Raw genomic sequence first — 25,160 nt, 5'->3', positions numbered from 1 at the left:
AGGACTGGGGGACTGGCAGAGCAACTCCAGGAGGGAGAACTGGAGAGTTTGGAGTTCTGAAGGAAGTTTAAGGGCACTGGAGGTTCCAGGGCAGCAAAAACAGTAGGACACATGGGATATTTTGCCAAGCGCAGATGGAATTTCCCCCTCAGCCCTCTGCTGTCCTGGACTTACACCTGACAAAGCACAATGGCACTCATTCTGTGGCTACAGCATGCATGTCCCAGGCAGACCCTGGGGCAGCAGTCAGAGGGCCTGAGGAAAGAGGCGGGGACAGAGGCAGCACTGCCATTCTTGGTATGGTTCCCTCTCCAGGAGCACAGCCCTACCAGGCCTCACTCTGGGCAGCTTATAAGGCCTGGTGTGATTTTTTTTTTTTTTTTTTTTGTTTATGCAAGTATAGCCTAAAAGGAACAAATCCATAGCCCGGAGACTGTTACCATTCGAATCCTTTTGCATACATTTTTCAAATGATAATTCACTCTACCCACCCTCCATCCACGCCCCCCAAGGCTGGTGTATTGAAAAAAAACCACCTTATATGGTAATAGTGTTACCACACCGTCAGCTGGCCTTTTTAGGGACTCTGTTTAAAGAAGATCCGCCTCAGGGGTTTTATATTGCTCTGGTGTTTCTGCCAAAGACTCCACGGCCCTCAGTCCCTGGGAAAAGGACTTCTCACACCTTCGGTGAGTACTGCCCGGCTTCTGCAGCCTCTTCCTTTCTGGGGCTGTCAGGCCTCCTGTTTATCTGTGCAACTCCAGATCTGCTTGGTTTCTGTGGCCCAGGTCACAGGTCAAGGCCCTTAGTGGTTGTGGTGCCTGGAACACGTTGCCGCCTGCTGGGAAAAGGCATTTCTGATCAGGGAGCGTCCTGGGGACAGGACAGCTTGGGGACTGTCCAGGGTATGACTCCTGTAGTCTACACCTGTCCTGTTCTCCTTGCCTTGGGTCACTGTGTCGCTGCAGAAAAGCAGCTTCCCCTGGGTATTTGGGTCACAGCCAATGGTGGCCCTGGTACCCATGAGCTACCTGTATTAGAATAGGAAGGCACTTCCTTCCTTTGGCCTTGGCTGGTCTCTCTGTCCTCCAACTTGAGCTTGGCTGAGATGAGTGGAGAGTTTTCACAGTATCCGAAGGCTGTAAGGTCATTGTGGGATGTGGAAAGTGAGACACGAGGGAGGAACAAATGTCTCGTGGCTTCATGATGTTGAGGGGCTAGAAGGCAGCTAACTTGTTCTCCTCTGAGGAAGTCGCTGAGGCCCTTCCAGGGCAATTAAGCAACTTTTCCAGAAGATGCGCCCTTGCTGGTCATGGTGGTTCATGCTTTTATTCTAAGTACATGGGAGCCTAGGGCGGGTAGATTGCCCAAAGCTCAAGGCCAGCCTGGTGTACATAGTGAGTTCCAGGCCAACCTGGGCCTCAGTATGAGACTCTGGTTCAAACAAAACAAAACATCTCACACCATCTGTGAAGTAATATGCCAAGGCCACCATCTCTGCAACAGACACACACACACACACACACACACACACGAGTCGGGAGAGCTCTACCACATTTGTGAGTTGCATCCAAGTGGAGCAGGCTGGGGTCAGGATGCTGACCTCCATGTCCTCACCCATAACATGGGCACCCAGAACACCTCTCAGATTGACTCAGAGTGAGGAGTAAATGTGTATAGTATAGCACCCAGCCCAATGTGGCTAGGGTCTATCTAGCCTTGCATTCTCAAGTTTAATAGGCACTATGGAGAATGTGGCGATGCAAGCCTACGTTCCTAGTGCTTGGGAGGTAGAGGCTAGCAGATCAGAAGTTCAAGATCACCTTTGTCTATATAGTAAGTTTAAGGCTAGCCCAGGCTTTACAAAACACTGTATCAGAATAAAATGAGATTAAAAATAGAATCACAATGGAGTATCTAAGTGTACGAACAGGGGAAGCCCAGAAGAAGCTCCTGGTTAAGCTACAAGCAGGGAGGGCTTCCTGGGGAAGAATATCTGAGCTGAGCTCCAGAGAAGGACAGTCCTGGAGGGGAGGAGGGAGGAAGCATGGTGGTCTTTGGGACAGCAAAGGACTCAGCTCCACTCCATTTGGATTTCATGGCGAAAAGCAGGCCCAGTAACTTTAGAAGGGTGGGTAGGTCAGTTGTTTGGTTTCCAGATGCTAAATTAAAGGACTGAACAGTGGGCAGCATGGAAGAAGTCAAGCCTAAAGGATAACAGCCAGAGATGTATACCACGGAAGGACTGCTCTGGAGGGCGAAAGGCACAGGGCAGAAGTGCCATCACCTATGTGGTGGTGTGGAGGCAGAATCCAAAAGGGCTATGATTGGTTAGGAGGGAAGAGAGAGTACAAGGTGCCGGCTCTGGGTTCTGGAGTGGGTGGCATACCTCTCTGGGTATAGCTCCAGCTAGAAGCTAATGTTATCAGCCAGCTTGACGGTACCGGGTTGGGATACCTTGGACTGCACACACCTCACACAGCTCGCTTGGCAGGTCTGGAGCTCAGGGGAAGGGTCTGGTCAAGAGCTGAGCTGGGACCCTTGGTGGGAGGCTGGGCGAAGACCAGAAGAGTGGGTGATATGGGTAGAATCTTGAGGAACAGAAAAAATGAGGAACCACCTTGCATGTGATTAGACACCTGTAATCCCAGCACTGGGGACCAGAGGAAGGAGACTCAGGAGGTCAAGCTCATCCCAGCTACACAGGGAGTTGTTTAGGCTTTTGACACTAAGGTCTATCATAACCACCTTCAACTCTGCAGCTATAACAAGAGCAATCGCAGACAATGTGGGCATGAGTAGGTATGCCTGGGTCCCAATAAAACAATTTACAGAGGCCAGTTAGGATTCCGAAGCCTATGATTTCAGCACTCAGAGGTGGAGGCAGAGGAGCAGGAATTCAAGGCTGTCCTCAGCTACAGAGTGATCTCAGAGCCAGCCTGTCTTGAGAATAAAATAAATACATACACTAAAACTGAATCATACATAATTTTCACAGGTCATGAACTATTAGTCTTCTACCATTTTTAAAAAGAAAATATGTTTTTTTTCTTCTTTTTGGCTTTTTGAGACAAAGTTTCTCTATGTACCTCTGGCTGACCTGGAATTTGCTCTGTAGACCAGGTTGGCCTTGAACTCACAGAGATCCACCTGCCTCTGCCTCCCGAGTGCTGGGATTAAAAGTGTGCACCACCACACCCAGTTAAATATGCTTTTTAAAAACTTTTATTTGTGGGTGTGTTGTATACAGGTGTGTGTGTGCAGGTGTGTGTGTGTGCAGGAGTGTGTATGCAGGTGTGTGTGTGTGTGTGTGTGTGTGTGTGTGTGTGTGTGTGTGTAGGTGTGTGTGTGCAGGTGTGTGTGCGTGTGCCCTTGTCCACATGGGTGTCTGTGGTGGCCATCAGCTGACATGGGGTGTCCTCCTTATCACTCTCCGTCTTATTTTTGAGGCTGGATCTCTCACTGAACCTGGAGCTCACTGACTCAACTAGCTTGGCCAACTGGCCAGTAAGCTCTGCTCTGGTGGTTCTTCTATCTGCATCTGCCCAGAACTGGGATGGCAGAGGAGCCAGCAGTGACCCCTGGACTTTCTGTGGAGCAGGGATCTGAACTCAGGTCCTCACACTTGCACAGCAAGTGCTTTGCCCACTGAGCCATCTACCAAGCCTGTCTTCAGCCACTTAAAAAACGTAAAAACCATCAACATTCAGTCTATAAGAAAGTAGGCCAGAGTTTGCCTATCCTGGGTTACAATCTGAGCAACCCTTTCAGATCCCTGTCTTTGTTTAACCCATCTTCTTCCTTTCAATGTATTTTTAGGGTTTTTCTTTTTAGGTTTTTTTATTTTACTTTATGCATATGAGTGTTCGCCTGCATGTATGTGTGTATACCATGTGTATGCCTGGTGTCCTCAAAGGTCAGAAGAAGGCATCAGATCCTCTGAAACTGCAGTTATAGATGATTGTGAGCCGCTGTGTGGGTGCTGGGAACTGAACTCAGGTCCCCTGTAAGAACAGCAAGTGCTCTTTACCACTGGACCATCTCTCCAGCCCCTAATCTTTTCCTTGTGAGATGGATGTCCTCATTTCAATTTTGTAGTGGAAGAAACTGGGAGCTGGGGAGGGGAATGGGAGGGGCTGTGGGGAGAGGGTTCCAGGAAGAATAAAGGGGCACTGAAGGAGAGATGAGCCCCCAGAGCCAACCCAGCCCCTTTGCAGTGCCAGAGATGCCTTCGGGGCCTCTAGCTCTCTCAGCCTTCAGCGCCCTACCTCATCTCTGGCTCTGCCACAGAAAAATATTTCTGGGGTTGGAGAGATGACTCAGTGGTTGAAGGCACTGGCTGCTCTTGCAGAGGATCCGGGTTCAGTTCCCGGCACCCACACGGTGGCTCCCAACCATCTGTAACTCTAGTTTCAGGGGTTCTGATGCCTTCTTCTGACATCAGTAGGCACTGTTCACATGTGGTACACATCCATACATGCAGGCAAAACACTCACATAAACATAAATAAATCAGAAGACAAATTTTCAAAAGGGAAAGTGATTCTAAGTCCCTGAAATACTCTGCTGGGAGCTGGTGACAATTTGAAGTTGCTCAGTGGATGCCTCAGTGGCCATACAACCTGGAAAAGAAAGTGCGGGGCTGCGACTCTTTGCGGGGCTGAGTTGGGGTGGGGTGGGGGCTCAGTGAAACCAGAGAGGAGAGGAAAGAGTCATTGAAAAGCCAAAGGGACCGGGCGGTGGTGGCGCACGCCTTTAATCCCAGCACTCAGGAGGCAGCGCCAGGCGTATCTCTGTGAGTTCGAGGCCAGCCTGGGCTACAAAGCGAGTTCCAGGACAGCCAGGACTGTTACACAGAGAAATCCTGTCTCAAAAAAAAAAAAAAAAACCGAAACAAACAAAGAACAAAAAAACAAAAAAAAGAAAAGTCAAATGGGAGTCACCCTGGGATGTAGCTCAGTCAGCAGAGTGCTTACCCAAGCATGCACAAAGTTCTGGGGTTTGATCCCCAGCTTTGCATAAGTGTAAGTATTAAGTATCTTTAATCTAGTACTGGCTGGTAGAAGGATCAGAAGTTCAAGGTTATCCTTGACTACACTGGGAGTTCAAGGCCAGCCTAGGGTACATGAAATCCTGTCAAAAGAAGGAGGGGTTTGGGAAAGGCACCCAAGAGAAACTAGGCTTGAGGCAAAACACCTATAATCCCAGCATTTGAGAAACTAAGACAGGAGTGTTGCTGTGAGTTAAAAGGGGCTACCTGCAGTAGACAAAGAACTCTGACTCAAAACAACTAAAGCAAAATTAAAAAGGGGGAAAGCCATAGGCACCTGAAGTCTGAATAAATCACCCGAAAAGAAGTGTGGTTCCCGGCCTCCTGGCCTCCTGGCTCTTCGGGCCGGTTTCCCCTCAGGAGGATATTCACAATGTCAGTGAGCTGAGGACTAGCTAGGGGAGAGGGAGCCAAGTGCTTGAGATCCCAGGAACAGAGCAGACAGGTCTGGCAGGGGGCCCACTATGTCAACATTTATTGAGCACCTCCTGTGTACCAGACATTGAGCTGTGTGTTAGGGTAAACCTGGTCCCGGTGTAGAAAGAGCTCAGAGGATGCCCAGGGAGAAGAAACAGGGGCCCCTTTGTGTGCTCCTGGAAAGCAGGGGAAAGAAAACTTGCCATACAAGGAGAAGCTCTGACCGTCTCTCGGCCGTGGCAAGGACAACACAGCACAGGCTCTGGCACTGTCCACACCTGGCCTGGATCAATGCCTGGCCTGGCTGCTCCCTTTGTTCTGGCTAGGAGGTCTCTAGCTGAGTTCTTTAACTTTTCTGAGTCTTGATGTGCACGTCAATAGAATGGGATTTAAAAATATATTGTCTCAGGGAAATTTTGAAGTTTAACTAGATGACACTATAAATTGTAAAACTGAGGTAAAATTTTTAAAATATTTATTTTTATTTTATGCATGTGGGTGTTTTGCCTGCCTGCATGCCTCTTGCATCATGTGCATGCATTCTCTCAGGAGCTCAGAAGAGGGTATTAGATCCCCTGGAACTGCAGTTACGGGTGGTTATAGATGCAGAGAACTGAACCTGAGTCCTTTGTAAGAGCAGCAAGTGCTCTTAACCACTGAGCCACTTCTCCAGTCCCAAAACCTTTTTTAAAATTAAAAATACAGTTTGCCAGACATGGTGGCTTATACCTGTAATCTCAGCACTTGGGAAGTAGTGGCAGGAGAATTGCCCTAAGTTTGGGCCAGCATACAGAGCTATCCTGCCTCAAGATATATATATTATATAAAAACACATGCTGTGTCACCCAACTTGGAAGCACTGGCCGAAGTGTGATGGGAGTAACTTGGTACCTTTCTCATTACATCACATACTTTCCTTTCTCCATTGGGTGGTAGGGTGGAGGGTTCTAGCAATTCAGAGCCAACTAACTTTTTCAATAACTGCTTTTCATTATTAAAATGGTTCTCTCTCTCTCTCTCTCTCTCTCTCTCTCTCTCTCTCTCTCTCTCTCTCTCTCTCTCTCTCTCTCTCTCTCTCTTTGAGACAAGATGTCTCTGTGTAGCCTGTCCTGGATCTCACTCTGTAGACCAGGCTGGCCTCGAACTCACAGAGATCCGCCTGGCACCGCCTCCTGAGTGTGCGCCACCGCCACCCGGCTCTGATTGTTCTTAATTTACTTTTATTTTATGTGCACTGGGTTTTCTCTGCATGCATTTCTGTGTGAGGGTGTTGGAACCCCTGGAACTGGAGTTACAGACAGTCTTGAGCTGCCATGCAGGTGCTAGGAATAGAACCTGGGTCCTCTAGAAGAACAGCCAGTGCTCTTAACCACTGAGCCATCTCTCCAGCCCCTCAATTCTGATTGTTTTAAACAAAGCTATGCTCACAGAATGGCTCACTGGGTAAAGCATTTGCTGCCCAAGCCTGATGGCCTGAGTTCAATCCTCAGCACTCAGGTAAAGGTGGAAGCTCCATAGTTTCCTGAGCTCCACCTCATGCCAAGGAGCATGTGCCCTCACCACCACCGCCCCCCCCCCACACACACACACTGTACACACATACAATAATGTATTTTCTAGTTGTTATTTTATTTTATGTGTGTGGGTGTTCTGCCTGTACATACCACATTCACACCTGGTTCTCAGGAGGCCAGAGAGGGCGTCAGATCCTCTGGAACTGGAGTTACAGTTGATTGTGAGCCACAGTGTAGGTGCTGGGAATCAAACCCAAGTCCTCCACAAGAGCAGCCTGGGCTCTTAACCTCTGAGCCATCCTTCTAGCCCCAGTGTTAATAAACTTCTGCCCTGACTCTGTCTAGCCTTCATGATCTCGATCAAAATCCCAAAACATAATCTCTTTGCCTGGCTCATGATCTTCACTGCCTGGCTTCAGCACAAGGCTGTTTGGGGTCAGTCACAGCTGTCTGGAGCACCTCTCTCCTCCCATCCATAAGAGGGCTAGCTGTGGTCACACACACCAAATGACACGTTAGAGCCCTTCCTTCCCAGAGAGTTTCTCTATTCCTTGTTCTATGCCTCTCTTTTGCATGAAATTGTCTAATAAATAAATTTTTAAGAGACAGAGAAGGAAGGAGAGAGAAAGGGAGGCTTTGTCTCCTGACCTACACACACATGCACATACATGGACACATAGCTGCACACATACACACACATACAAACATACCAAATGTGTGTGTGTGTGTGTGTGTGTGTGCGCGCGCGCACGCGCGCGCTAGGTGGAAGTGGCTTTATTTGTCAGGGAGGCTGGGCGTCTTTCGTTGGGACGGTTTTGCTTCCCTTCCTTGTCAACTGTCTTCTCACAGTCTTTCTTTCTTTTGGGCTGTCTGCTTTCCGGTTTGTGAGAGGTCTTTCTTCTTGTAAATACTAATCCTGCCTCAGGTATACTGTAAAACTTCTCAACCTGTTTAACAACCGGTAAGTGCTCTCACGTTTCTCTCCACTGAATGAAAGTTGTATGGCTATTTCATCTTTAAAATCAAGTGTAGTAAACTGGGTACTGTGGTGCACACCTTTAATCCCAGCACTTAGGAGGCAGAGCCAGGCTGATCTCTGTGAGTTTGAGACCACCGTGGTCTACACAGTGAGTTCCAGGCCAGTCAAGGCTACACAGTGAGACCTCAGGAATGGAGAGATGGCCTAGTGGTTAAGAGGACTTACTGCTTTTGCAGAGGACCTGAGTTCAGTTCCCAGCTCCCACCTAACAGCTCATAAGCATTCTGAACTCCAATTCTAGGGGATCGGAAACCCTCTTCTGGTCTTCACAGACACACGCATGGTGCACATAGTGAGACCCTATCTCAAAAACTAAAATTAAATAAATAAAAATAAAATGTATTTCTTGGCTGATTGCCATACCACACAACACAGACAAGGGCCTTTAAGGACAGAAATTTGTTTTCTGACAATCCTGGACCCTAGGAGTCTGAGGGTCAAGATGTCATCAGGGTTGGCTTCTCCTCAGGACCCTCCCCTGGCTTGTAGATGGCTGCCTTCTGGCCATGTCTTCATATAGTCCACACTCTCCATATATCTGTATTCTAATTTTCTTTTCTTACACAGATACTACCCTCTGAGAGCAGCCATATTGGAGCCCAGCCATGCTGGATTTATAACCTCATTCTAAACTCAATTTCCCTATGTAAAGACCTGGCTCTAAATCCAGTCATATTTTGAGGTGTGACGATACTGATGTACATTCCATATATGAATTTAGGGTAGCATAATTCAGTGCTTAGCAGCTGAAGGGAGGTATGAGCCACAGCTTCGAGAAACAAGGAAGCCAAACCTATGTCTGTCTCTCCTAGAACAGGACCCCAGTTGCTCAGACTCCAGAGCCACAAAGACCGCCGTCTCCTGTATTACCTGACACATGGCTAACTATTTATTCTCTTCTCTTGCAACCCAAAGGTGCTCCAGCCCCCAGCTCACTCAGCCACACCCACCATGTGTGAAGAAGAGACCACCGCCCTTGTGTGTGACAATGGCTCTGGCCTGTGCAAAGCAGGCTTTGCCGGAGATGATGCCCCCAGGGCTGTCTTCCCCTCCATTGTGGGCCGCCCTCGCCATCAGGTGCTTCCCTCTGGGTCCAAGACTGAGTTACTGGGAGTGAGCTGCCTAGCACCTGCACTGAAAGAATTATCCTGAGCGCTCTCTCTCTCTCTCTCTCTCTCTCTCTCTCTCTCTCTCTCTCTCTCTCTCTCTCTCTCTCTCTCTCTCTCCCTCTCCCTCTCTGCAGAGAGTATAAATAAAAGGGGATACATACATCTATGGGCTTTGTTCTCTCTCAGAAAACCACATAGTCTTCTGTGAGAGAAAAGGATCAGCCCATGAGAAATCCCCCACCTCCTCTTCCTGTCTCCGCCCACCTTCGTTTCCTGCTTCCTGTCCTCATCTTTCCTTTCCAGGGACATTCCAGTGACTGAATCTCTTGTGTGTGGACCCCTAAGCCAATTCACTTTTCTCTCCTTTTCTTTCACGTCACAGGGTGTAATGGTGGGAATGGGCCAGAAAGACAGCTATGTGGGGGACGAGGCTCAGAGCAAACGTGGGATCCTAACCCTCAAATACCCCATTGAACACGGCATCATCACCAACTGGGATGACATGGAAAAGGTATCTGAAGCCCCCAATGTGGCTATTTTAGTGGTGACATCTCCTCTTGACTCTCCTATCCTACAGTCTTCCTCGGGAATGCTTCCCACAGCTTTCCTCCTTCCCTTTCCATTCCCTAGATGATTTCCAGCCTGAGCCCCCAACCTCTCCCCCTGGGCCATGGCAATGGCTTCCCGCAGTTTCCCTTTTCCTGTGCCCTTATTCATCCATACACTTCTCCATATTCCTAACTCTTCGTCGCACCCTTTGAGGATCCGGTCACACCTAATTTCCAGCTTCTGCCTCTCCTGCATGACTCCATCTGGCTAGGCACGGGCCCTTGTTTAAAATGTCGAACATCTCAGCTGGGGCTGAGAGATGGCTCAGCTGTTAAGAGCACTTGATGCTCCTGGAGAGGACCCACATCAGGCAGCTCACGGCTCTCTGCACTCCAGCTCTCCCTCCTATTTCTTTGCCCTGACATACGTTCAGCGAAGGGCAATGCTCATATAGTATTTGCCAATGAAAAACTTTAGTACTAAGCTAGGAGTTTCTGGAAGTTTTTTGTTGTTTTGTATAAGAAAATGCAGAAGGCGGGGCAATGATGACATCCCAAGTGGAAATGTCAGCAGCACCTTTCTAGTTCTTCTAGATACAGCCAACCATTGTCTCTGAACCCCTGCTTCAGCTATGACTGTCTTCTAAAATGTAACAGAGAGCTTCCTGAGCAGGTGGCAATGGGGGCTGAATGGTTGATTTGTAGTATGTAATCCACTTAGTTCCTTTGCATCTTCAGGTGTGAACTAGTCTTCAGGTGTGTCAAAGCCTTCTCATTCCAGAGAGGGGCAGGCAAGGCGCTGGAGTGAACAGCAAAGAAACGTGTGTACAAACCGGACACCAGCCTTAGTATCTTCATTTCTGAGCTGGAGATTAAAAAACAAACAACTTTCCTGTGAGGTGCAGTGGTTCATGCCTATAATCCTAGAGCTTGGGAGGCTGAGGCAGGAGGATTGCCACTTTGTTGTGAATTCAAGGCCAGTCTGGGTCACAGAATGAGACCCCATCTCAGATCAAGCACTCCACGAGAGTGCTTTGGCAATGAAATTAGACACTGATTTATTGTGATCCCAACATATGGATTGGAGTTTTAGAAACGACACTCATTATTTACACACATCTCTGAATACTTAATTTGAAAACATAAGAAACAAAATATTTTCTCACAGTAGGGACAGTGCATGAACTCTTTAAAGAAAGCCCTAGCTAGGTATACATTATGCATCTTAAAAGAAAAGCTGAATAGGAATCGGATGGATTGTTCTGAAATAACCACTTAGTTATTCAGGGATGCAGAATCTTACATCATACCATTTCTCTGAAATATCAACTGGACCTAAAAAAGTTAAATATAAAAACTCAAAGACTGCAGATACAGTAAGGTGGATGTAAACATTTAGTCCGCTTTCTGGTGAAAGTAGTCATAGAAGAAAAAAATATAGGTTTGACTTCCTGAAAGTCACAACTTCTAGTGTATATGTCCAAAAAATGAAAATCTGAAAGTCAAACAACATATTGCAAAAATATTACAGCAAGCATACTGAAAGATCATTAGACAGGCAGCATAGATTTATCATTAAAATACAAAGGGCTAGCGTTGGAGAGGTGACTCGGCAGTTAAGAGCATGGCTGCTCTCGCAGAGGACCTACATTTGGCACCCAGCACCCCATCAGGTGCCTTACAGTCACCTGTAACTCCCACACCAGGGCATCCAATGCCATCTTCTGGCCTCTGAGGACACCTATGCTCATGTGCATCACACACACACACACACACACACACACACACACACACACACACACAAATACACATAATTTTAAAAATCCCCTTTTTAAGAAAAGAAAATTACCCTCTTAAAAAAAAAAAAAGATCCACACTTCGAAATAAAATAAAAGCAACCAAGGGTAGTGACACACGCTTTTAATCCCAGCCCTGGGGAGGCAGCAGGCAGATCTCTGAGAGTTTGAAGTCAGTCTGGTCTACAGAGCAAGTTCCAGGTAAGTCAGGGTACATAGAAAGACACTGTCTCAAAAATATTTAATTAATTAATTTAAAACAAATTTCAACATGTAATGATAATAATAATAATAACAATAACAATAATGGATATGAAATGAATAAGAAATAATAGCCAGGTGGTGATGGTGCATACCTTTATTTAATCCCAGTGCTTGGGAAGCAGAGGCAGGCAGATTTCTGTGAATTTGAGGCCAGCCTGGTCTACAGAGCAAGTTTCCAGAACAGTCAGAGCTGTTACAAAGAGAAACCCTGTCTCAAACCGCCCCCCAAAAAAAGGGGAAAAGGAAAGGAAGTAAATTACAAATAACATAAAGACAAGAGTCACAAGGGAAAGATGTCAAAATGTTAACTATAAACAACAGATGGGATGAAGATATTTTTTGATTTGGCAACATTCCTAAATGGAGTCCTAATAGTGCTGATTGGCAAGTCTGGGCAGAGCTACGCCAGCTGTGCCTATACTTACAGGCCCAGGGGAGGCTGAGCCAGAGCAACTGGGGAAAGTTTAGTTTTTTAATTTATTTATTTTAATGTGTGTTGGCATTTTTGCCATGGGTGTCAGCGAAAATGGCATTACAGACAGTTGTGAGCTGCCATGTAGGTGCTGGGAATTGAACTCAGGTCCATCTGGAGGAGTAGTCAGTGCTCTTAACCTCTGAGCCATCTCTCCAGCCCATGGGAAAGGTTTTCAAACCCACTTCACGCCACTGAGACCAGTCCCTGTCCCTTATCTCTGTGAAACGTCAAGGTCCAAGGCCTCTGTTAGTGGTGTCCCTGTGTCTCAGAGGCCCTCTGAAGCCTTTGGGGGCCTTCTCTGCTTCCCGGCCCATCCCAGTCACCCAGATAGTGATCATTTCTCTCTCTTCCATTCATTTAGTTGCTTCTTGGTATTTTTGTCTTTTGGCCTTTCTCTCATCCAGACTAAGAAGTAGACATCATGTCCAATCATAGTGGCTCTTGTCACATTTATTAACATTCCAGCAAACCCACAAATACAGTAGTATGATTTAAGGCCTGTTGCTAAAGAAACTGAAACCCCATGTCCCTGACACTGTTTGCCAAACCCCTCTGAGGTAAAGCCCCTCATCTGATCATCTTGAAGCACTGGATAAGGAGCTAGTCATTGGCTCAGGAAACTTCCTCTATGGCAGGGATTCTTGTCTACGATAGGTTTGCATGTGTGGGCACACACACACACACACACACACACACACACACACACACACACGATAATGTCTGGAGATAGAACCAAATTTGTGCTAGAGCCAATAGGTGCTCTCCAGTGAGGAGACTAGGAATGCCACTAAACCTCCCATGATGCACAGGTCTGTCCCACACAGCACTGACTGAGCCAATCTAAGATGACCGAGTGCTGACGTAGAGAGGCCCTGCTCAAAGCACCAGCCCGGTCATTAGTAAACACTGAGAACTGGGTCCACGTATATGTATCAGGATCACAGCAGGAGGCAGTATACACTTTTGATGAGGTTGACAAAATGAATACTTACAGGGATGTGAGCAAGATGAAGGCAACCAGAGGATGAGTACTAGTTACTACAGGAGCTCTTGTGATCTCAAGAGTCCCCTGCAGAAACTTTGAGTGGGTAGACAGTGTCCTTGGAACACAGCAACACCTGGAGTGTTGAAAGAGGGTCCATCAGCTAATGGGTGTTTATGGTAGGCCACACCACAGCAACGCCCTGGCTTTTCTCTCCTCCCACTGTCCAACCTCTTGCCAATATCACTCATCAGCCAAACACAACCAGGAGCCTGAAAGCAATAAGCACTGCGGCAGCCTGCCTCCTGGAAGGCACAAAGCAACAGGAGGAAGTATGAGGAGGGAGGAAGAGGGAGGGTCAAATGGTAGACATGAGCACAGACATTGGCTCTCTGTCTGGCATGCTGCGGGGGAAGGAACAGATTCTCTCCACGTCCATCAGAGATTCCCCGGGGATGAGAAGTCTCTCCAGATTCACTGTCCCGTGTAGCTCTCGGCTGTCCTCCTCCAGTACACACGGGCCAGTCAGATTTTGTTCACGCCCCTGGTCTGAAGTCTGCTGGGCTTCTCTGGCTTTTGTCTCAACCAGATCTGGCACCACTCCTTCTACAATGAGCTTCGGGTAGCACCAGAAGAGCACCCCACCCTGCTCACAGAGGCCCCCCTGAACCCCAAGGCCAACAGGGAGAAGATGACCCAGGTAAGAGCACTGTGCACAGGGAAGCAGCCTGGCCAGGTCCTTCTTCCCCATCATGTACCCACGCGGCAAAATGTCTTTACAGACGCGCTGTATGTGTGGGCCGCCAAGGCGAGTCCCGGGGGAAGTGGGATAAAGAAGGACCACTGAGTTGGCCTAGTTCTTGCCCTTGAGAAGATTACAGAGCATCCTGTAGGCCGGGAGGTGCTGTGATGTTTGCGAGACAGTCCTTTCCTCCTTGTTGTCCTTGCAGATCATGTTCGAAACCTTCAATGTCCCTGCCATGTATGTCGCCATTCAAGCTGTACTCTCCCTCTACGCATCTGGCCGCACCACAGGTCGGTAGAGTTTCGGCTCCAGGCTTCCTTCACAGTCCTGAAAATGACCTGTGGTGGTCATACTTTCGGTTTTTTGAATGACAGCGTCTGCAGCGAGTTTATAGCAAGCCAAAGAAAAAGAATAAGTAGCAAGAGACGGATGATAAATCCATAGATAGCAGAACATCATCAGATTGGTTACTCAAAACATCCAGTAGAAATCAGCTGGGAATGCCCCACTGAGGCCGTAGCTGGAGTTTTCAGTAGAGAGTCCTGGGCAGGGAGAGTGTCCCCTCCAAGGAAAAGAACAAATAACAGCAGATAGGTGATGTCATCGAACTGGGGACTTACAAATATCCAACCGAAACTGACTGGGGGAGCTGAGGCAGTCAGCCACAGTTCCTGACTGAGTTTCTCTCCATGGCTGAACTTGTGGCTCCCCTTTCCCATTACAGGCACTTTTTATACCATGGGCTAAACAGTAGTAACCTTTGTTGGACATGATTTAGCTTCTAGCTGTTCACACTTACTTTAATCTCTCTTCCCTCCCTGCCACAGAGTCAGGGGGCCGGCCCAGCCACAGACAGGGCCTTGGAGGGCACTTTGAGACACACTTGGGTCTGAAATGGAGGTGGGGACAACTCCATTTCCAGAGCCAGTGTCCCAGTGAGCTCAAACAGCATATGACAATTTACCAATACGATGTGCAGGGGAAGCAGAGTCAAGTGGGACGCCTACAAAGGCTCATGCTTAGAACAAGAAGAACAGCAGTGTCCAGGGAAGAAACCACTGAGAGTGCCCATGGAGCAAACTGGGTGTGAGCCTGCTTGTGTAGTTGGAAAGAATTTACATAAACAAGCTATAATTGATACATGAATTGATCATGTGTACAAGGGCTGTTTCCTTATTATCGTCATGCCAGGGGCTCATCTCCACACCTTCATAGCAATGACTTTGCACATAGTATGTGCCGAGATATAGAAGGATGCCCAGGAAGCAGAGAATCCGTGATCCTCAATAGGGACTTGAGCACTATCATAAATGCTTTTTAAAATGTATTCTTTCAGCCAGGCGGTGGTGGTGCACACCTTTAATCCCAGCACTCTGGAGGCAGAGCCAGGTGGATCTCTGTGAGTTCAAGGCCAGCCTGGGCTACAGAGTGAGATCCAGGACAAGCATCAAAACTACACAGAGAAAGCCTGTCTTTAAAAAAATGTATTCTTTCATATGTTTGCTGCTTACCTGAGCATTCATCCTTCCAGGGGTTTTCACAAAGCCTGTATCAAACAATAGGCATCCTTGGCTGCAGAGATGGCTCAGCAGTTAGGAGCACATACTGCTTTTGCAGAGGACCTAAGTTCAGCTCCCAGCACTCACATTAGGCAGCTCCAACTCTAGGAGAGTGTGCAGTCTAAAAATAACAAATAACAGAGCCGGGCGGTGGTGGCGCACGCCTTTAATCCCAGCACTCGGGAGGCAGAGGCAGGCGGATCTCTGTGAGTTCGAGGCCAGCCTGGGCTACCAAGTGAGTCCCAGGAAAGGCGCAAAGCTACAGAGAAACCCTGCCTCGAAAAACCAAAAAAAAAAAAAAAAAAAAAAAAAAAAAAAAAAAAAAATAACAACAGAATGTGAAGTCCAGACTTAGAGTAAATTGACAAGTGTCCATTTTCATGTATGTATTTCAAGGATTCCAAGAAATTGAGACATGATACTTGCCTTCTAGAACCCAATTTTCTTTTTTAGGAGAAGGAAACACACACATACACACACACATACACACACACACACACACACACACACACACACACAAAATGACTGAGAATTCTCATGGTGGGTGAATTTTCTTAACTACTGAAGGAAAATATGGTAATGAAGATCACTCAGTAACAGACTCCAGAAACAGATGAAAGATGGAAATGGGGTTTGTCTTCCCTGTCCACAGGCATCGTTCTGGATTCAGGGGATGGCGTGACCCACAATGTCCCCATCTATGAGGGCTATGCACTGCCCCATGCTATCATGCGTCTTGACCTGGCTGGACGGGACCTCACGGACTACCTCATGAAGATCCTCACAGAAAGAGGCTATTCCTTTGTGACCACAGGTACCCACCCCTTTCCTCATTCAGATGAGCTCAAACCCAGTCTCATCTAGTACCAGAAGTTCTCAGGAATGATGAGAACTCTGTGGCTCTGACCTCAAGCTGTATTGGGGTGAACTGGGAACCCCTGCAGTGTTAAGACAGCCTCTTTGGAGGATGAGGGTTCCCCAGAGAGATACTCTGGGGAGGAGGACAAGGCTTACAGCTAGCTTCCTTCTGCAGTGCCCTGCCAAGTCCTGCCTGAGAATCAAGCCTTTTTGAGGGATGGGACATTTAACCCAGCATGGAAGAGAGCCTTGACTCTCTTTGGGGGCAGTTCTGTCCTCTTCCTAAGGCTGGATTCAAAGTAGACTAAGAGTTTCCTGGAGAGTACATGATACAGCCGAGCTCAGAGAGCCCAGTGACCACTTTACCATTTCTACACTCTCCAGCTGAGAGAGAAATTGTACGAGACATCAAGGAGAAGCTGTGCTATGTGGCCTTGGATTTTGAGAATGAGATGGCCACAGCGGCCTCATCTTCCTCCCTGGAGAAGAGCTACGAGTTGCCTGATGGGCAGGTCATCACTATTGGCAATGAGCGCTTCCGCTGCCCTGAGACCCTCTTCCAGCCTTCCTTCATCGGTGAGGTGCTACCTGTGGGCCTGCTCGTCACTCAGAGGCAGGGTGGAGTACATGCTGGAGGAGCACAGGATAGAGGGTGCAGGGTGAGGGCTGCAGGAGAGAGGGTGCAGGGTGAGGGCTGCAGGAGAGAGGGTGCAGGGGAGAGGGTGCAGGAGAGAGGGTGCAGGGTAGAGGATGTAGGAGTAAATTGACAAGTGTCCATTTTCATGTATGTATTTCAAGGATTCCAAGAAATTGAGACATGATACTTGCCTTCTAGAACCCAATCTTCTCATTTAGGATTAGGAGAGAGGGTGCAGGATAGAGGGTACAGGGTGAGAGCTGCAGGGTAGAGGGTGCAGGATAGAGGCTGCAGGAGAGAGGGTGCAGGATAGAGGGTGCAGGATAGAGGGTGCAGGATAGAGGGTGCAGGGTAGAGGGTGCAGGATAGAGGGTGCAGGGTGAGGGCTGCAGGGTAGAGGGTGCAGAGTAGAGGGTGCAGAGTAGAGGGTGCAGGATAGAGGGTGCAGGATAGAGGGTGCAGGGTGAGAGCTGCAGGGTAGAGGGTGCAGGATAGAGGGTGCAGGATAGAGGGTGCAGGGTGAGGGCTGCAGGGTAGAGGGTGCAGAGTAGAGGGTGCAGGATAGAGGGTGCAGGGTAGAGGGTGCAGGGTGAGGGTGCAGGATAGAGGGTGCAGGAGAGAGGGTGCAGGATAGAGGGTGCAGGGTGAGAGCTGCAGGGTAGAGAGTGCAGGATAGAGGGTGCAAAGTGAGGGTGCAGGGTGAGGGTACAGGGTAGAGGGTGCAGGATAGAGGGTGCAGGGTAGAGGGTGCAGGGTGAGGGCTGCAGGAGAGAGGGTGCAGGATAGAGGGTGCAGGGTAGAGGGTGCAGGGTGAGGGCTGCAGGAGAGAAGTGCAGGGGAGAGGAGTACAATGATTCAGTTCCACACTAAAGGACAAAAAGGATCTTCCTCTTGGGTAGTTTAGACCAAAAGCAGGCCTAAATTTGAATCCTCCCTGTCTGCTCCATCTGTCTAGTGTCTGTAGCCCGAGTCCTGTGTCATCTGTCTGATGTATGTATCTGGTGCCTGTCTGGTGCCAGTGCCTGGCCAAAAGCTTTGCTCTGTATTTGCTGAACAGCACAGAACACATAGCATGGGAAAGGTATGAGGAATTCTTTACAGAAATCCTTAACAGAGTCTTCTAAGGAAAAGAAGTTATTTTACTGACCCCAAATAGCCCAGAACAGCACTCAGAACCAGACACAGATGTTGTCCATCTAAATCCTCATGTTGCTTCCGACGTTTCTGGGATGGTTTTTTTTTCTTTTTTTTTCTCTTTCTTTTTTTTCTTTTTTCTTTTGTTTTTTCTTTTTTTTTTTTTTTTTTTGGTTTTTCGAGACAGGGTTTCTCTGTGTAGCTTTGCGCCTTTCCTGGATCTCGCTGTGTAGACCAGGCTGGCCTCGAACTCACAAAGATCCGCCTGGCTTCTTTTGTTTTTTCAAGACAGAGTTTCTCTGTGTAGCTTTGGTGCCTATCCTGGAACTCACTCTACAGACCAGGCTGGCCTCAAACTCACAGAGATCCACCTGTCTCTGCCTCCTGAATGCTGGGATTAAAGGCGTGCGCCACCACCACCCAGTAATGTTTATTTTCTTTAAGTTTGCTTTCAACCTATTGACTGCTTTCAGCAAATGGTTACCACAACACACACACACACACACACACACACACACACACACACACACACACACACACACACGCTATTCTGCATCGGGGCATGGAAGCATACATAGTTTAAGATTAAAGTTATACAGTCAGCTTAGGTTGTAAAAGGAGATTATGTAGGAAGTCCAAAGTATAGTAAGGTTGATTACATGTTTTCTTAAAGCCAAATTAAACAGGCTGAGTACACTTCAGGACAGCAGATCGAGTACATAGTTTTAAATGGTCTCAATGAATATCACTAGCTTGGTAGCATGGTCTAGCAAATGCTCACTTTCTAAAGGTAAGAGATATTTTCAGAAAATGCTGTCCCAACAATACAGGGTGGAGGGCCAAGGCAGACGGTTATAAGATAGAGTGCAGGGTGTGTGGATATAGAGCAGAGGGTGTAGGATGGAGGAGATGGAGTGGGAGGGCGGAGGAGTAGATTTGGAAAGAGAAACACCTAGAGTCATGGAAACTTTGTTACTTTTGTCTGCCCTAAATTTTCCCAAGAAGGAATAGTATTGTGTAAACAAGTAAATAAAAACATAATTTTGAATAGAAGACTAAGGAAATCAAGATAAAGAAATAAACAGGATGAGGTTTGGAGCGATGGCTTAGTGGGTAAGAGCATTTGCTATTCTTGCAGAGGACCTAGGTTCAGTTCCCAGCACCCACACGGCGCCTCACAACTGACTGTAACTCCAGGCCCTGGGGATCCAATACCCTCTTCTGGCCTTCATGGGCACTTGCATGAGCATGGTGCACATAAACTCGTGTGGGCACACACATACACAATTAAATATTTTTATAAGGAAAAACATGATATAGTATGAAACTAATAATGAGGTTAAAGGTCAATCCAAACCACTTCTGCATCACTTAGCATTTAGGCCACAGAGGCCTGTATTTAGACAGTGGTGTGGAAAGCGAATCTGGGATCAGACTTGATTTTCAGTGCTGATCCTGTACCTCTCTACCTCTGAGAACTGTCACACTGGATGTACCATCTCCTGCAATCTGTAGCTTTCTCATCTATAAAAATGGAGCTACTGGGCCATTATAGAGAGATAGCTCACCATTTGTGGGCACTAACTGATCCTTCCAGAGAGCCCAGACTCAATTCTCAGCACCCTCATGGTTCCTAGCAGCCTATAACTCTAGTTCCAGGGAATGTGACACCCTCTTCTGACCTCCACAGGCACTATATTCACATGCACAAACCCATATTCAGACACATAAATAAAACAATAAGATTAATAATAAACTTTTTAAAAATGGAAATAGTGACATGTCCTTACCAGTTAGTACTGTGACAAGGACTAAGAGATAATACTTAAGACGGGAAACACTTCCTTGAGGAGGGTTTAAGGGGAAACTGGGGAGTGGCTACTCGTAGCTTGGGAGTCTCTCTGAAGCCATTAAAATGCTCTAGAGCTGGGTATGGTAATATACCCATGCAATCCCAGTGCTTGAGCTGTGGAACTGGGAAGGTCAGGAGTTCAAGGTCATCCTCAGCTGCATAGTGAATTCAAAGCCAGCTTGTCTTAAAAAAAATATATATCGTGGTGACAATTGCCCAGCTCTGTGAATATACTAATAACCACTGAGCTGTACACTTTAAAAGGGTTAACTTTATAGTATATGAATTACATCTCCTTAAAGCCAGGGAAAGAAGTGTGTTGTTTCAGAAATGTGCCTTGGGCAACAGTGAGAAAGGTCAACTGAGGCCTGAAGAAGCTAAAGGCAGGGCCACGACCGGTAGAGGGGGTCTAAGCTTGTGATCCAGTTGATCAAGGGTCTGAATCAGGCCTCTTCAATGGGGAGGGTCCTTTAAAGAGCTGAAACTAGACTTCTGGTGGTGTTTTTGTCTGGTTTTGAAACAGTGTCTCACCCTGTAACCCAGGCTAGCCTTGAATTCATTGACCCTCCCACCTCAGCCTTCCAAGTGCCTGGGATTACAAAGCAGGAGCCACCATGCCCGATATGAGCTATGTTTCTGAAGGCATTGGTATTGACTAAACTCTGTAACCTCCCCTAGGAATGGAGTCAGCTGGAATTCATGAGACAACATACAATTCCATCATGAAGTGTGACATTGACATCCGCAAGGATTTGTATGCGAACAATGTCCTCTCTGGGGGTACCACCATGTACCCCGGCATTGCTGACAGGATGCAGAAGGAGATCACAGCCCTGGCTCCCAGCACCATGAAGATTAAGGTGGGTTGGGTCTTGCCCTACTTCCCGTTCGATGTTCTACATACAAATACCTGCCTGTATGGGAGATGTCACTGGGCCTTGCCGCTTGGTGGTCTCCTGGTCTCATCATTCTCCTCCTGGGCTGCAGTCAATCACATCATGGAGGATTATGTTCCTTGGGCCATAGGATATGCTTAGCATGGCTCAGTCCATAACCACGTGGACATCATATGAGAAGATACTGAAAGAATTTGAGATAATTACAATATTGAGGGAATTTGAGGGGGAAATTAGGAGGAAGGAGGTAGAAAGAGAGAACAATTGGAGTCAGAGAGATGATTCTGCCATTAAGAGCATTTACTGCTGGGTCAGTCAGGCATGGTGGTGCACACCTTTGGTCCCAGAATTTGTGAGGCAGAGGCAGGTGGATCTCTGTGAGTTCCAGAATAGCCTGGTCTACAGACTGAGTTCCAGAACAGACAGGGATACACAGTGAGACGCTATCTCACAAAACAAAACAAATAAGTTTGGTTCCCAGTACTTATAATTTACAGCTTATAAGAGCTGGTGCTCTTCTGGCCTCCATGGATACTTGGATGTGCAGACACAGAGAGAGAGAGACACATGCATATGGCTCTTTCTTTCTTTCTTTCTTTCTTTCTTTCTTTCTTTCTTTCTTTCTTTCTTTCTTTCTTTCTTTCCTTTCCTTTCCTTTCCTTTCTTTTCCTTTTCTTTTTTGGGTAGGGTCTCATTATTTAGCCCTGGCTGATCTGGAATTCACTATGTAGACCAGACTAGCCTTAAACATAATGATCTGCCTGACTCTGCCACCTAAGTGCTAGAATTAGAGGTTTGTGCCACCATGTCCGCCTCATACAAAAAAAAATTTTTTTAAGAAAAAAAAGTGGCAATACTAAAGAATCATTCAACTTTTAAAATGGCTTGAAGAGAGATTTGGAAATGGCTCAGTCAGCAGAGTACTTGCCATGAGCCTGAGTCCCTGGCACCCACATCCAAAGTGGATGGAGCACATCTGTAATTCGAGCACTAGGGAAGCAGAGACAGGCAGATCCCTGGAGCTCAAAGGCTGGCCAGCCTACCAGCATCAGTAAACTCTGGATTCATCGAAAGACTTGTGTCTCAGAAAATAAGGTGGAGGGAGATTGAGGAAGATACCAGATATTAACCTGTGACATCCACATACATGCAAGCATACACGTATACATGTATACAACACCACACACATGACTTGAAGAAGAGATGGAAAGTTCTAGAGAGGGAATGTGTGGCCACAGGACTGGCTGTCACTTCAAATTCCCAGAGACATTCTCTAGACCTTGGCTAGGCAGCTCTGATCTACTGAACATTGTGACGGCAGTGGCCCCATGATACTTCTCTTGATGGTGCCTGGTCTCAGGGGTCTTGATAGAAAGGAATCACGTTTGTCTGGTGACATCCCTGACTTCTGGTCTCCAAACAATCATACCACTCTCTCAAGGATTTCTGGAGACTTTAGTGTTAATAGATTTTTTTTTTAAAGAATTGGGGGCTTGCCAGGCAGTGACGCATGCCTTTAATCGCAGCGCTCAGGAGGCAGAAACAGGTGGATCTCTGAGTTCAAGACCAGCCTGGTCTACAGAGTGAGTTCCAGGACAGCCAAAACTACACAGAGAAACCCTGTCCTGGGGGGGGGTGAGAATTGAGGGCTTAAAAACTTTTTTTTAAAAACCAGGCATAGTGGCACATAGTGCTTTAGTCCCAGCACTTGAGGCAGAGGCAGGCAGATCTTTGTGAGTTCAAAGCCAGTCTAGTCTCCACAGTGAGTTCCCGCACAGCCAGGCCTACATAGTTAGACCCTGCTTTGAGAAATGGCTCTGCAGGCAAAGGAGCCTGCCACCAGGCCTGAGGGCAGAGTGTATTCCCCAGGACTCACATGGTGAAAGGAGATAACTGACTCAAAAAGGTTGTCCTCTGACTTCAACAGAAGTACCGTGGCATGTGTACACCTGCACCACACACCACATCCCCCACGATAGATAGATAGATAGACAGACAGATAGACAGATAGATAGATAGACATAGACAGACAGAGAGACAGAGTGGAGGAATGCAGTGGTGGTGTACACTAGTAATTTCAACACTAGAAAGGTAGAGGCTGCAGGATCAGGAATTCAAGATTATCCTTGGCTATACAAAGAATTCAAGGCCAGCTAAGGCTATGTGAGACCCTATCTCAAACAAACAAACAAACAAACAATTAACAAAAAAAACAAACAACAACAAAACACTTCCAATGCTTCAAAAACTGGAAAATGAGTTGAAGTTCCAAGCTTTCTGGCACGTGGTCAGGATTAACAAAGCGTGCATAAACTTGAGAGCCTCCCACATTTAAGCGGCCATTGCCAAGTAAAGCTCAGAGCAGGGTTTAAGCAGACTAGCATAGAGTTGAGAACAGAATCAATAGCCAGGCATGGTGGCACATACCTTTGAACCCAGTACTCCGGAGACAGAGGCAGGAGGATCTCTGTGAGTTTGAGGCCAATCTAGTCTACAAAGCAAGTTCCAGGACAGACAGGACTCTGTTATACAGAGAAACCCTGTCTCAAAAAAAAAAAAAAAGGTAAAAAGAAAACAGAATCAGCTCAGCCCAAAGTATCCATAAATCCAAACTCCAGGCAAGGACCAAACAAAGCTCTCCCTATTGATTTTGGTAATGGTCAGCTATTGCTGAGTAACAAACACCTACAAAATCTCAGAAGCACATAACAATGAGCATGGTTACTTGTGAAGCTGTGGGTCAGCAGAAAGTCAACTAATCCAGGTCAGCTTTGGCTGGGCAGCTGGATGGGTCTGCTCACCTCAGGTCAAGTCCTGCATCTCAAATCCAAGGCTGAGGATAAGGGACCTGCAGCTCCTATAGAGAAATTCTTCTCATGAAGAGGGAAGAGGCACAGGGAGTATGGCCAACTATGCAAGGACATTTCCATTCCTGTTTGTGTCATGGTTGCTAGCATCCACTGGACAAGGTGACACAAGGCCCAGCCCTAAGTCACAGGATAGAGGAACCCCTCTTTCTGTGGAGGAGATGGGGAGTGGCAGGGTAGGGAACATTTTGACCAACAATCTAATCATCTCCCATTTCTATCTCATTGATTTAGTTTTAGATTTAATTAGTGTGTGTGTGTGTGTGTGTGTGTGTGTGTGTGTGTGTGTGTGTGAGTATTTTGCCTGCGTGTGTGTATGTGCACCCTGTGGAGGCCAAAGGCTTCAGATCCCCCTGGAACTGGGGTTACATATAGTTGTGAGCTGCCATGTGGGGTGCTGGGAACAGAATCCAGGTCCTCTGCAGGAGCAACAAGTGCTCTTGACTACTGAGGCACCTCTTCAGTCCCTAACCTGTTCATTTCTGATCACGGAGGCTACCCTTTTCTGGAGTGGGTTGAGAAAATTTCTGATTTTTGATCCCCCTTGCTTATTTTTAATTTTGTATTTTTATTTTTGAGATGAGATTTTGTATTGATCTAGATAGTTTAGAATCTTGGGCCCCTGTGAGCACCTGGTTTGGAAGCTTCCCAGTATCTGAGACCACAGCATCCAACACTGTACCCCATTTCTTACCCACTCTCTTGGGGCTGGTCATAATTTGCCACATTTTCTCTTTGCAGATCATTGCCCCTCCCGAGAGGAAGTATTCAGTCTGGATTGGGGGCTCCATCCTGGCCTCTCTCTCCACCTTCCAGCAGATGTGGATCAGCAAGCCGGAGTATGACGAGGCTGGGCCCTCCATTGTCCACAGGAAATGCTTCTAAAGTCAGAGGGGTTTCTCTGAGGATCCCTTCAAGAATGCTGTTACCAACCACAGACCATTAAAACCTTCAAGCCTTACTTCTCTGTGTGGGGCTCTTTTGTTCCTGGATGTTCCTATATGTGTGTCTCACAGTCAATGCTAAGGGATTTTCCGGCTTTATTCCTCTTCCTCCTCCTCCTCCTCCTCCCCCTCCTCCTCCTCCTCCTCCTCCTCCCTCTTGTTAGATACAGTTAATGTATGGGTGTCGTGCCTGCATTTCTGTGTACCACATGTGTGCAGTACCCAGGAAGGACAGAAGAGGGCATTGCTTCTCCTGGGACTGGAGTTACAGATGGTTGCGAGCTGCCACGCAGGTGCTAGGAATTGAATCTGGGTTCTCTGGAAGAGCAAGCAGTGCTCTTAACCACCGAACCATCTCTCCAGCCTTCTTTTTTATTACTCATTTTTAATTATGTGTTTGTGTAGGTATATGTGCATGTGAGTGCAGGTGCCTGAAAAAAAAACCACAGGATCCCCTGGAGCTGGAGTTACAGGC

At 47.3% G+C, this 25,160-nt stretch overlaps 1 protein-coding gene across 1 annotated transcript; it reads left to right on the top strand.

Moving 5' to 3' along the window:
- Positions 1-472: 472 nt before the first annotated feature.
- Actg2 (actin gamma 2, smooth muscle) lies at positions 473-24,702 on the top strand. The gene is made up of 9 exons (XM_052720462.1): positions 473-689; positions 8,935-9,096; positions 9,511-9,639; positions 13,783-13,893; positions 14,144-14,228; positions 16,150-16,311; positions 16,740-16,931; positions 20,657-20,838; positions 24,483-24,702. Exons 2-9 carry the CDS (start codon positions 8,971-8,973, stop codon positions 24,624-24,626), a joined length of 1,131 nt encoding a protein of 376 aa, XP_052576422.1. The 5' UTR covers positions 473-689; positions 8,935-8,970; the 3' UTR covers positions 24,627-24,702.
- The last annotated feature ends 458 nt before the right edge of the window (positions 24,703-25,160 follow it).

Source organism: Peromyscus californicus, unplaced genomic scaffold (genome assembly GCF_007827085.1).
Source record: "Peromyscus californicus insignis strain IS unplaced genomic scaffold, ASM782708v3 Scaffold_6__1_contigs__length_162567912, whole genome shotgun sequence".
In the NCBI taxonomy this organism is placed as follows: Eukaryota; Metazoa; Chordata; class Mammalia; order Rodentia; family Cricetidae; genus Peromyscus; species Peromyscus californicus.
The sequence above is the reverse complement of the archived record's forward strand: the minus strand, read 5'-3'. Positions and strand labels throughout refer to the sequence as shown.

What these genes read in the sequence shown, in the direction of transcription:
- Actg2 (XM_052720462.1), top strand. Translation starts at nt 8,971, where the DNA reads ATGTGTGAAGAAGAGACCACCGCCCTTGTGTGTGACAATGGCTCTGGC. An exon ending in ACTGGGATGACATGGAAAAG is followed by an intron (nt 9,640 to 13,782) that starts GTATCTGAAGCC and finishes TGTCTCAACCAG; the next exon opens with ATCTGGCACCACTCCTTCTA. An exon ending in CTATTCCTTTGTGACCACAG is followed by an intron (nt 16,312 to 16,739) that starts GTACCCACCCCT and finishes TACACTCTCCAG; the next exon opens with CTGAGAGAGAAATTGTACGA.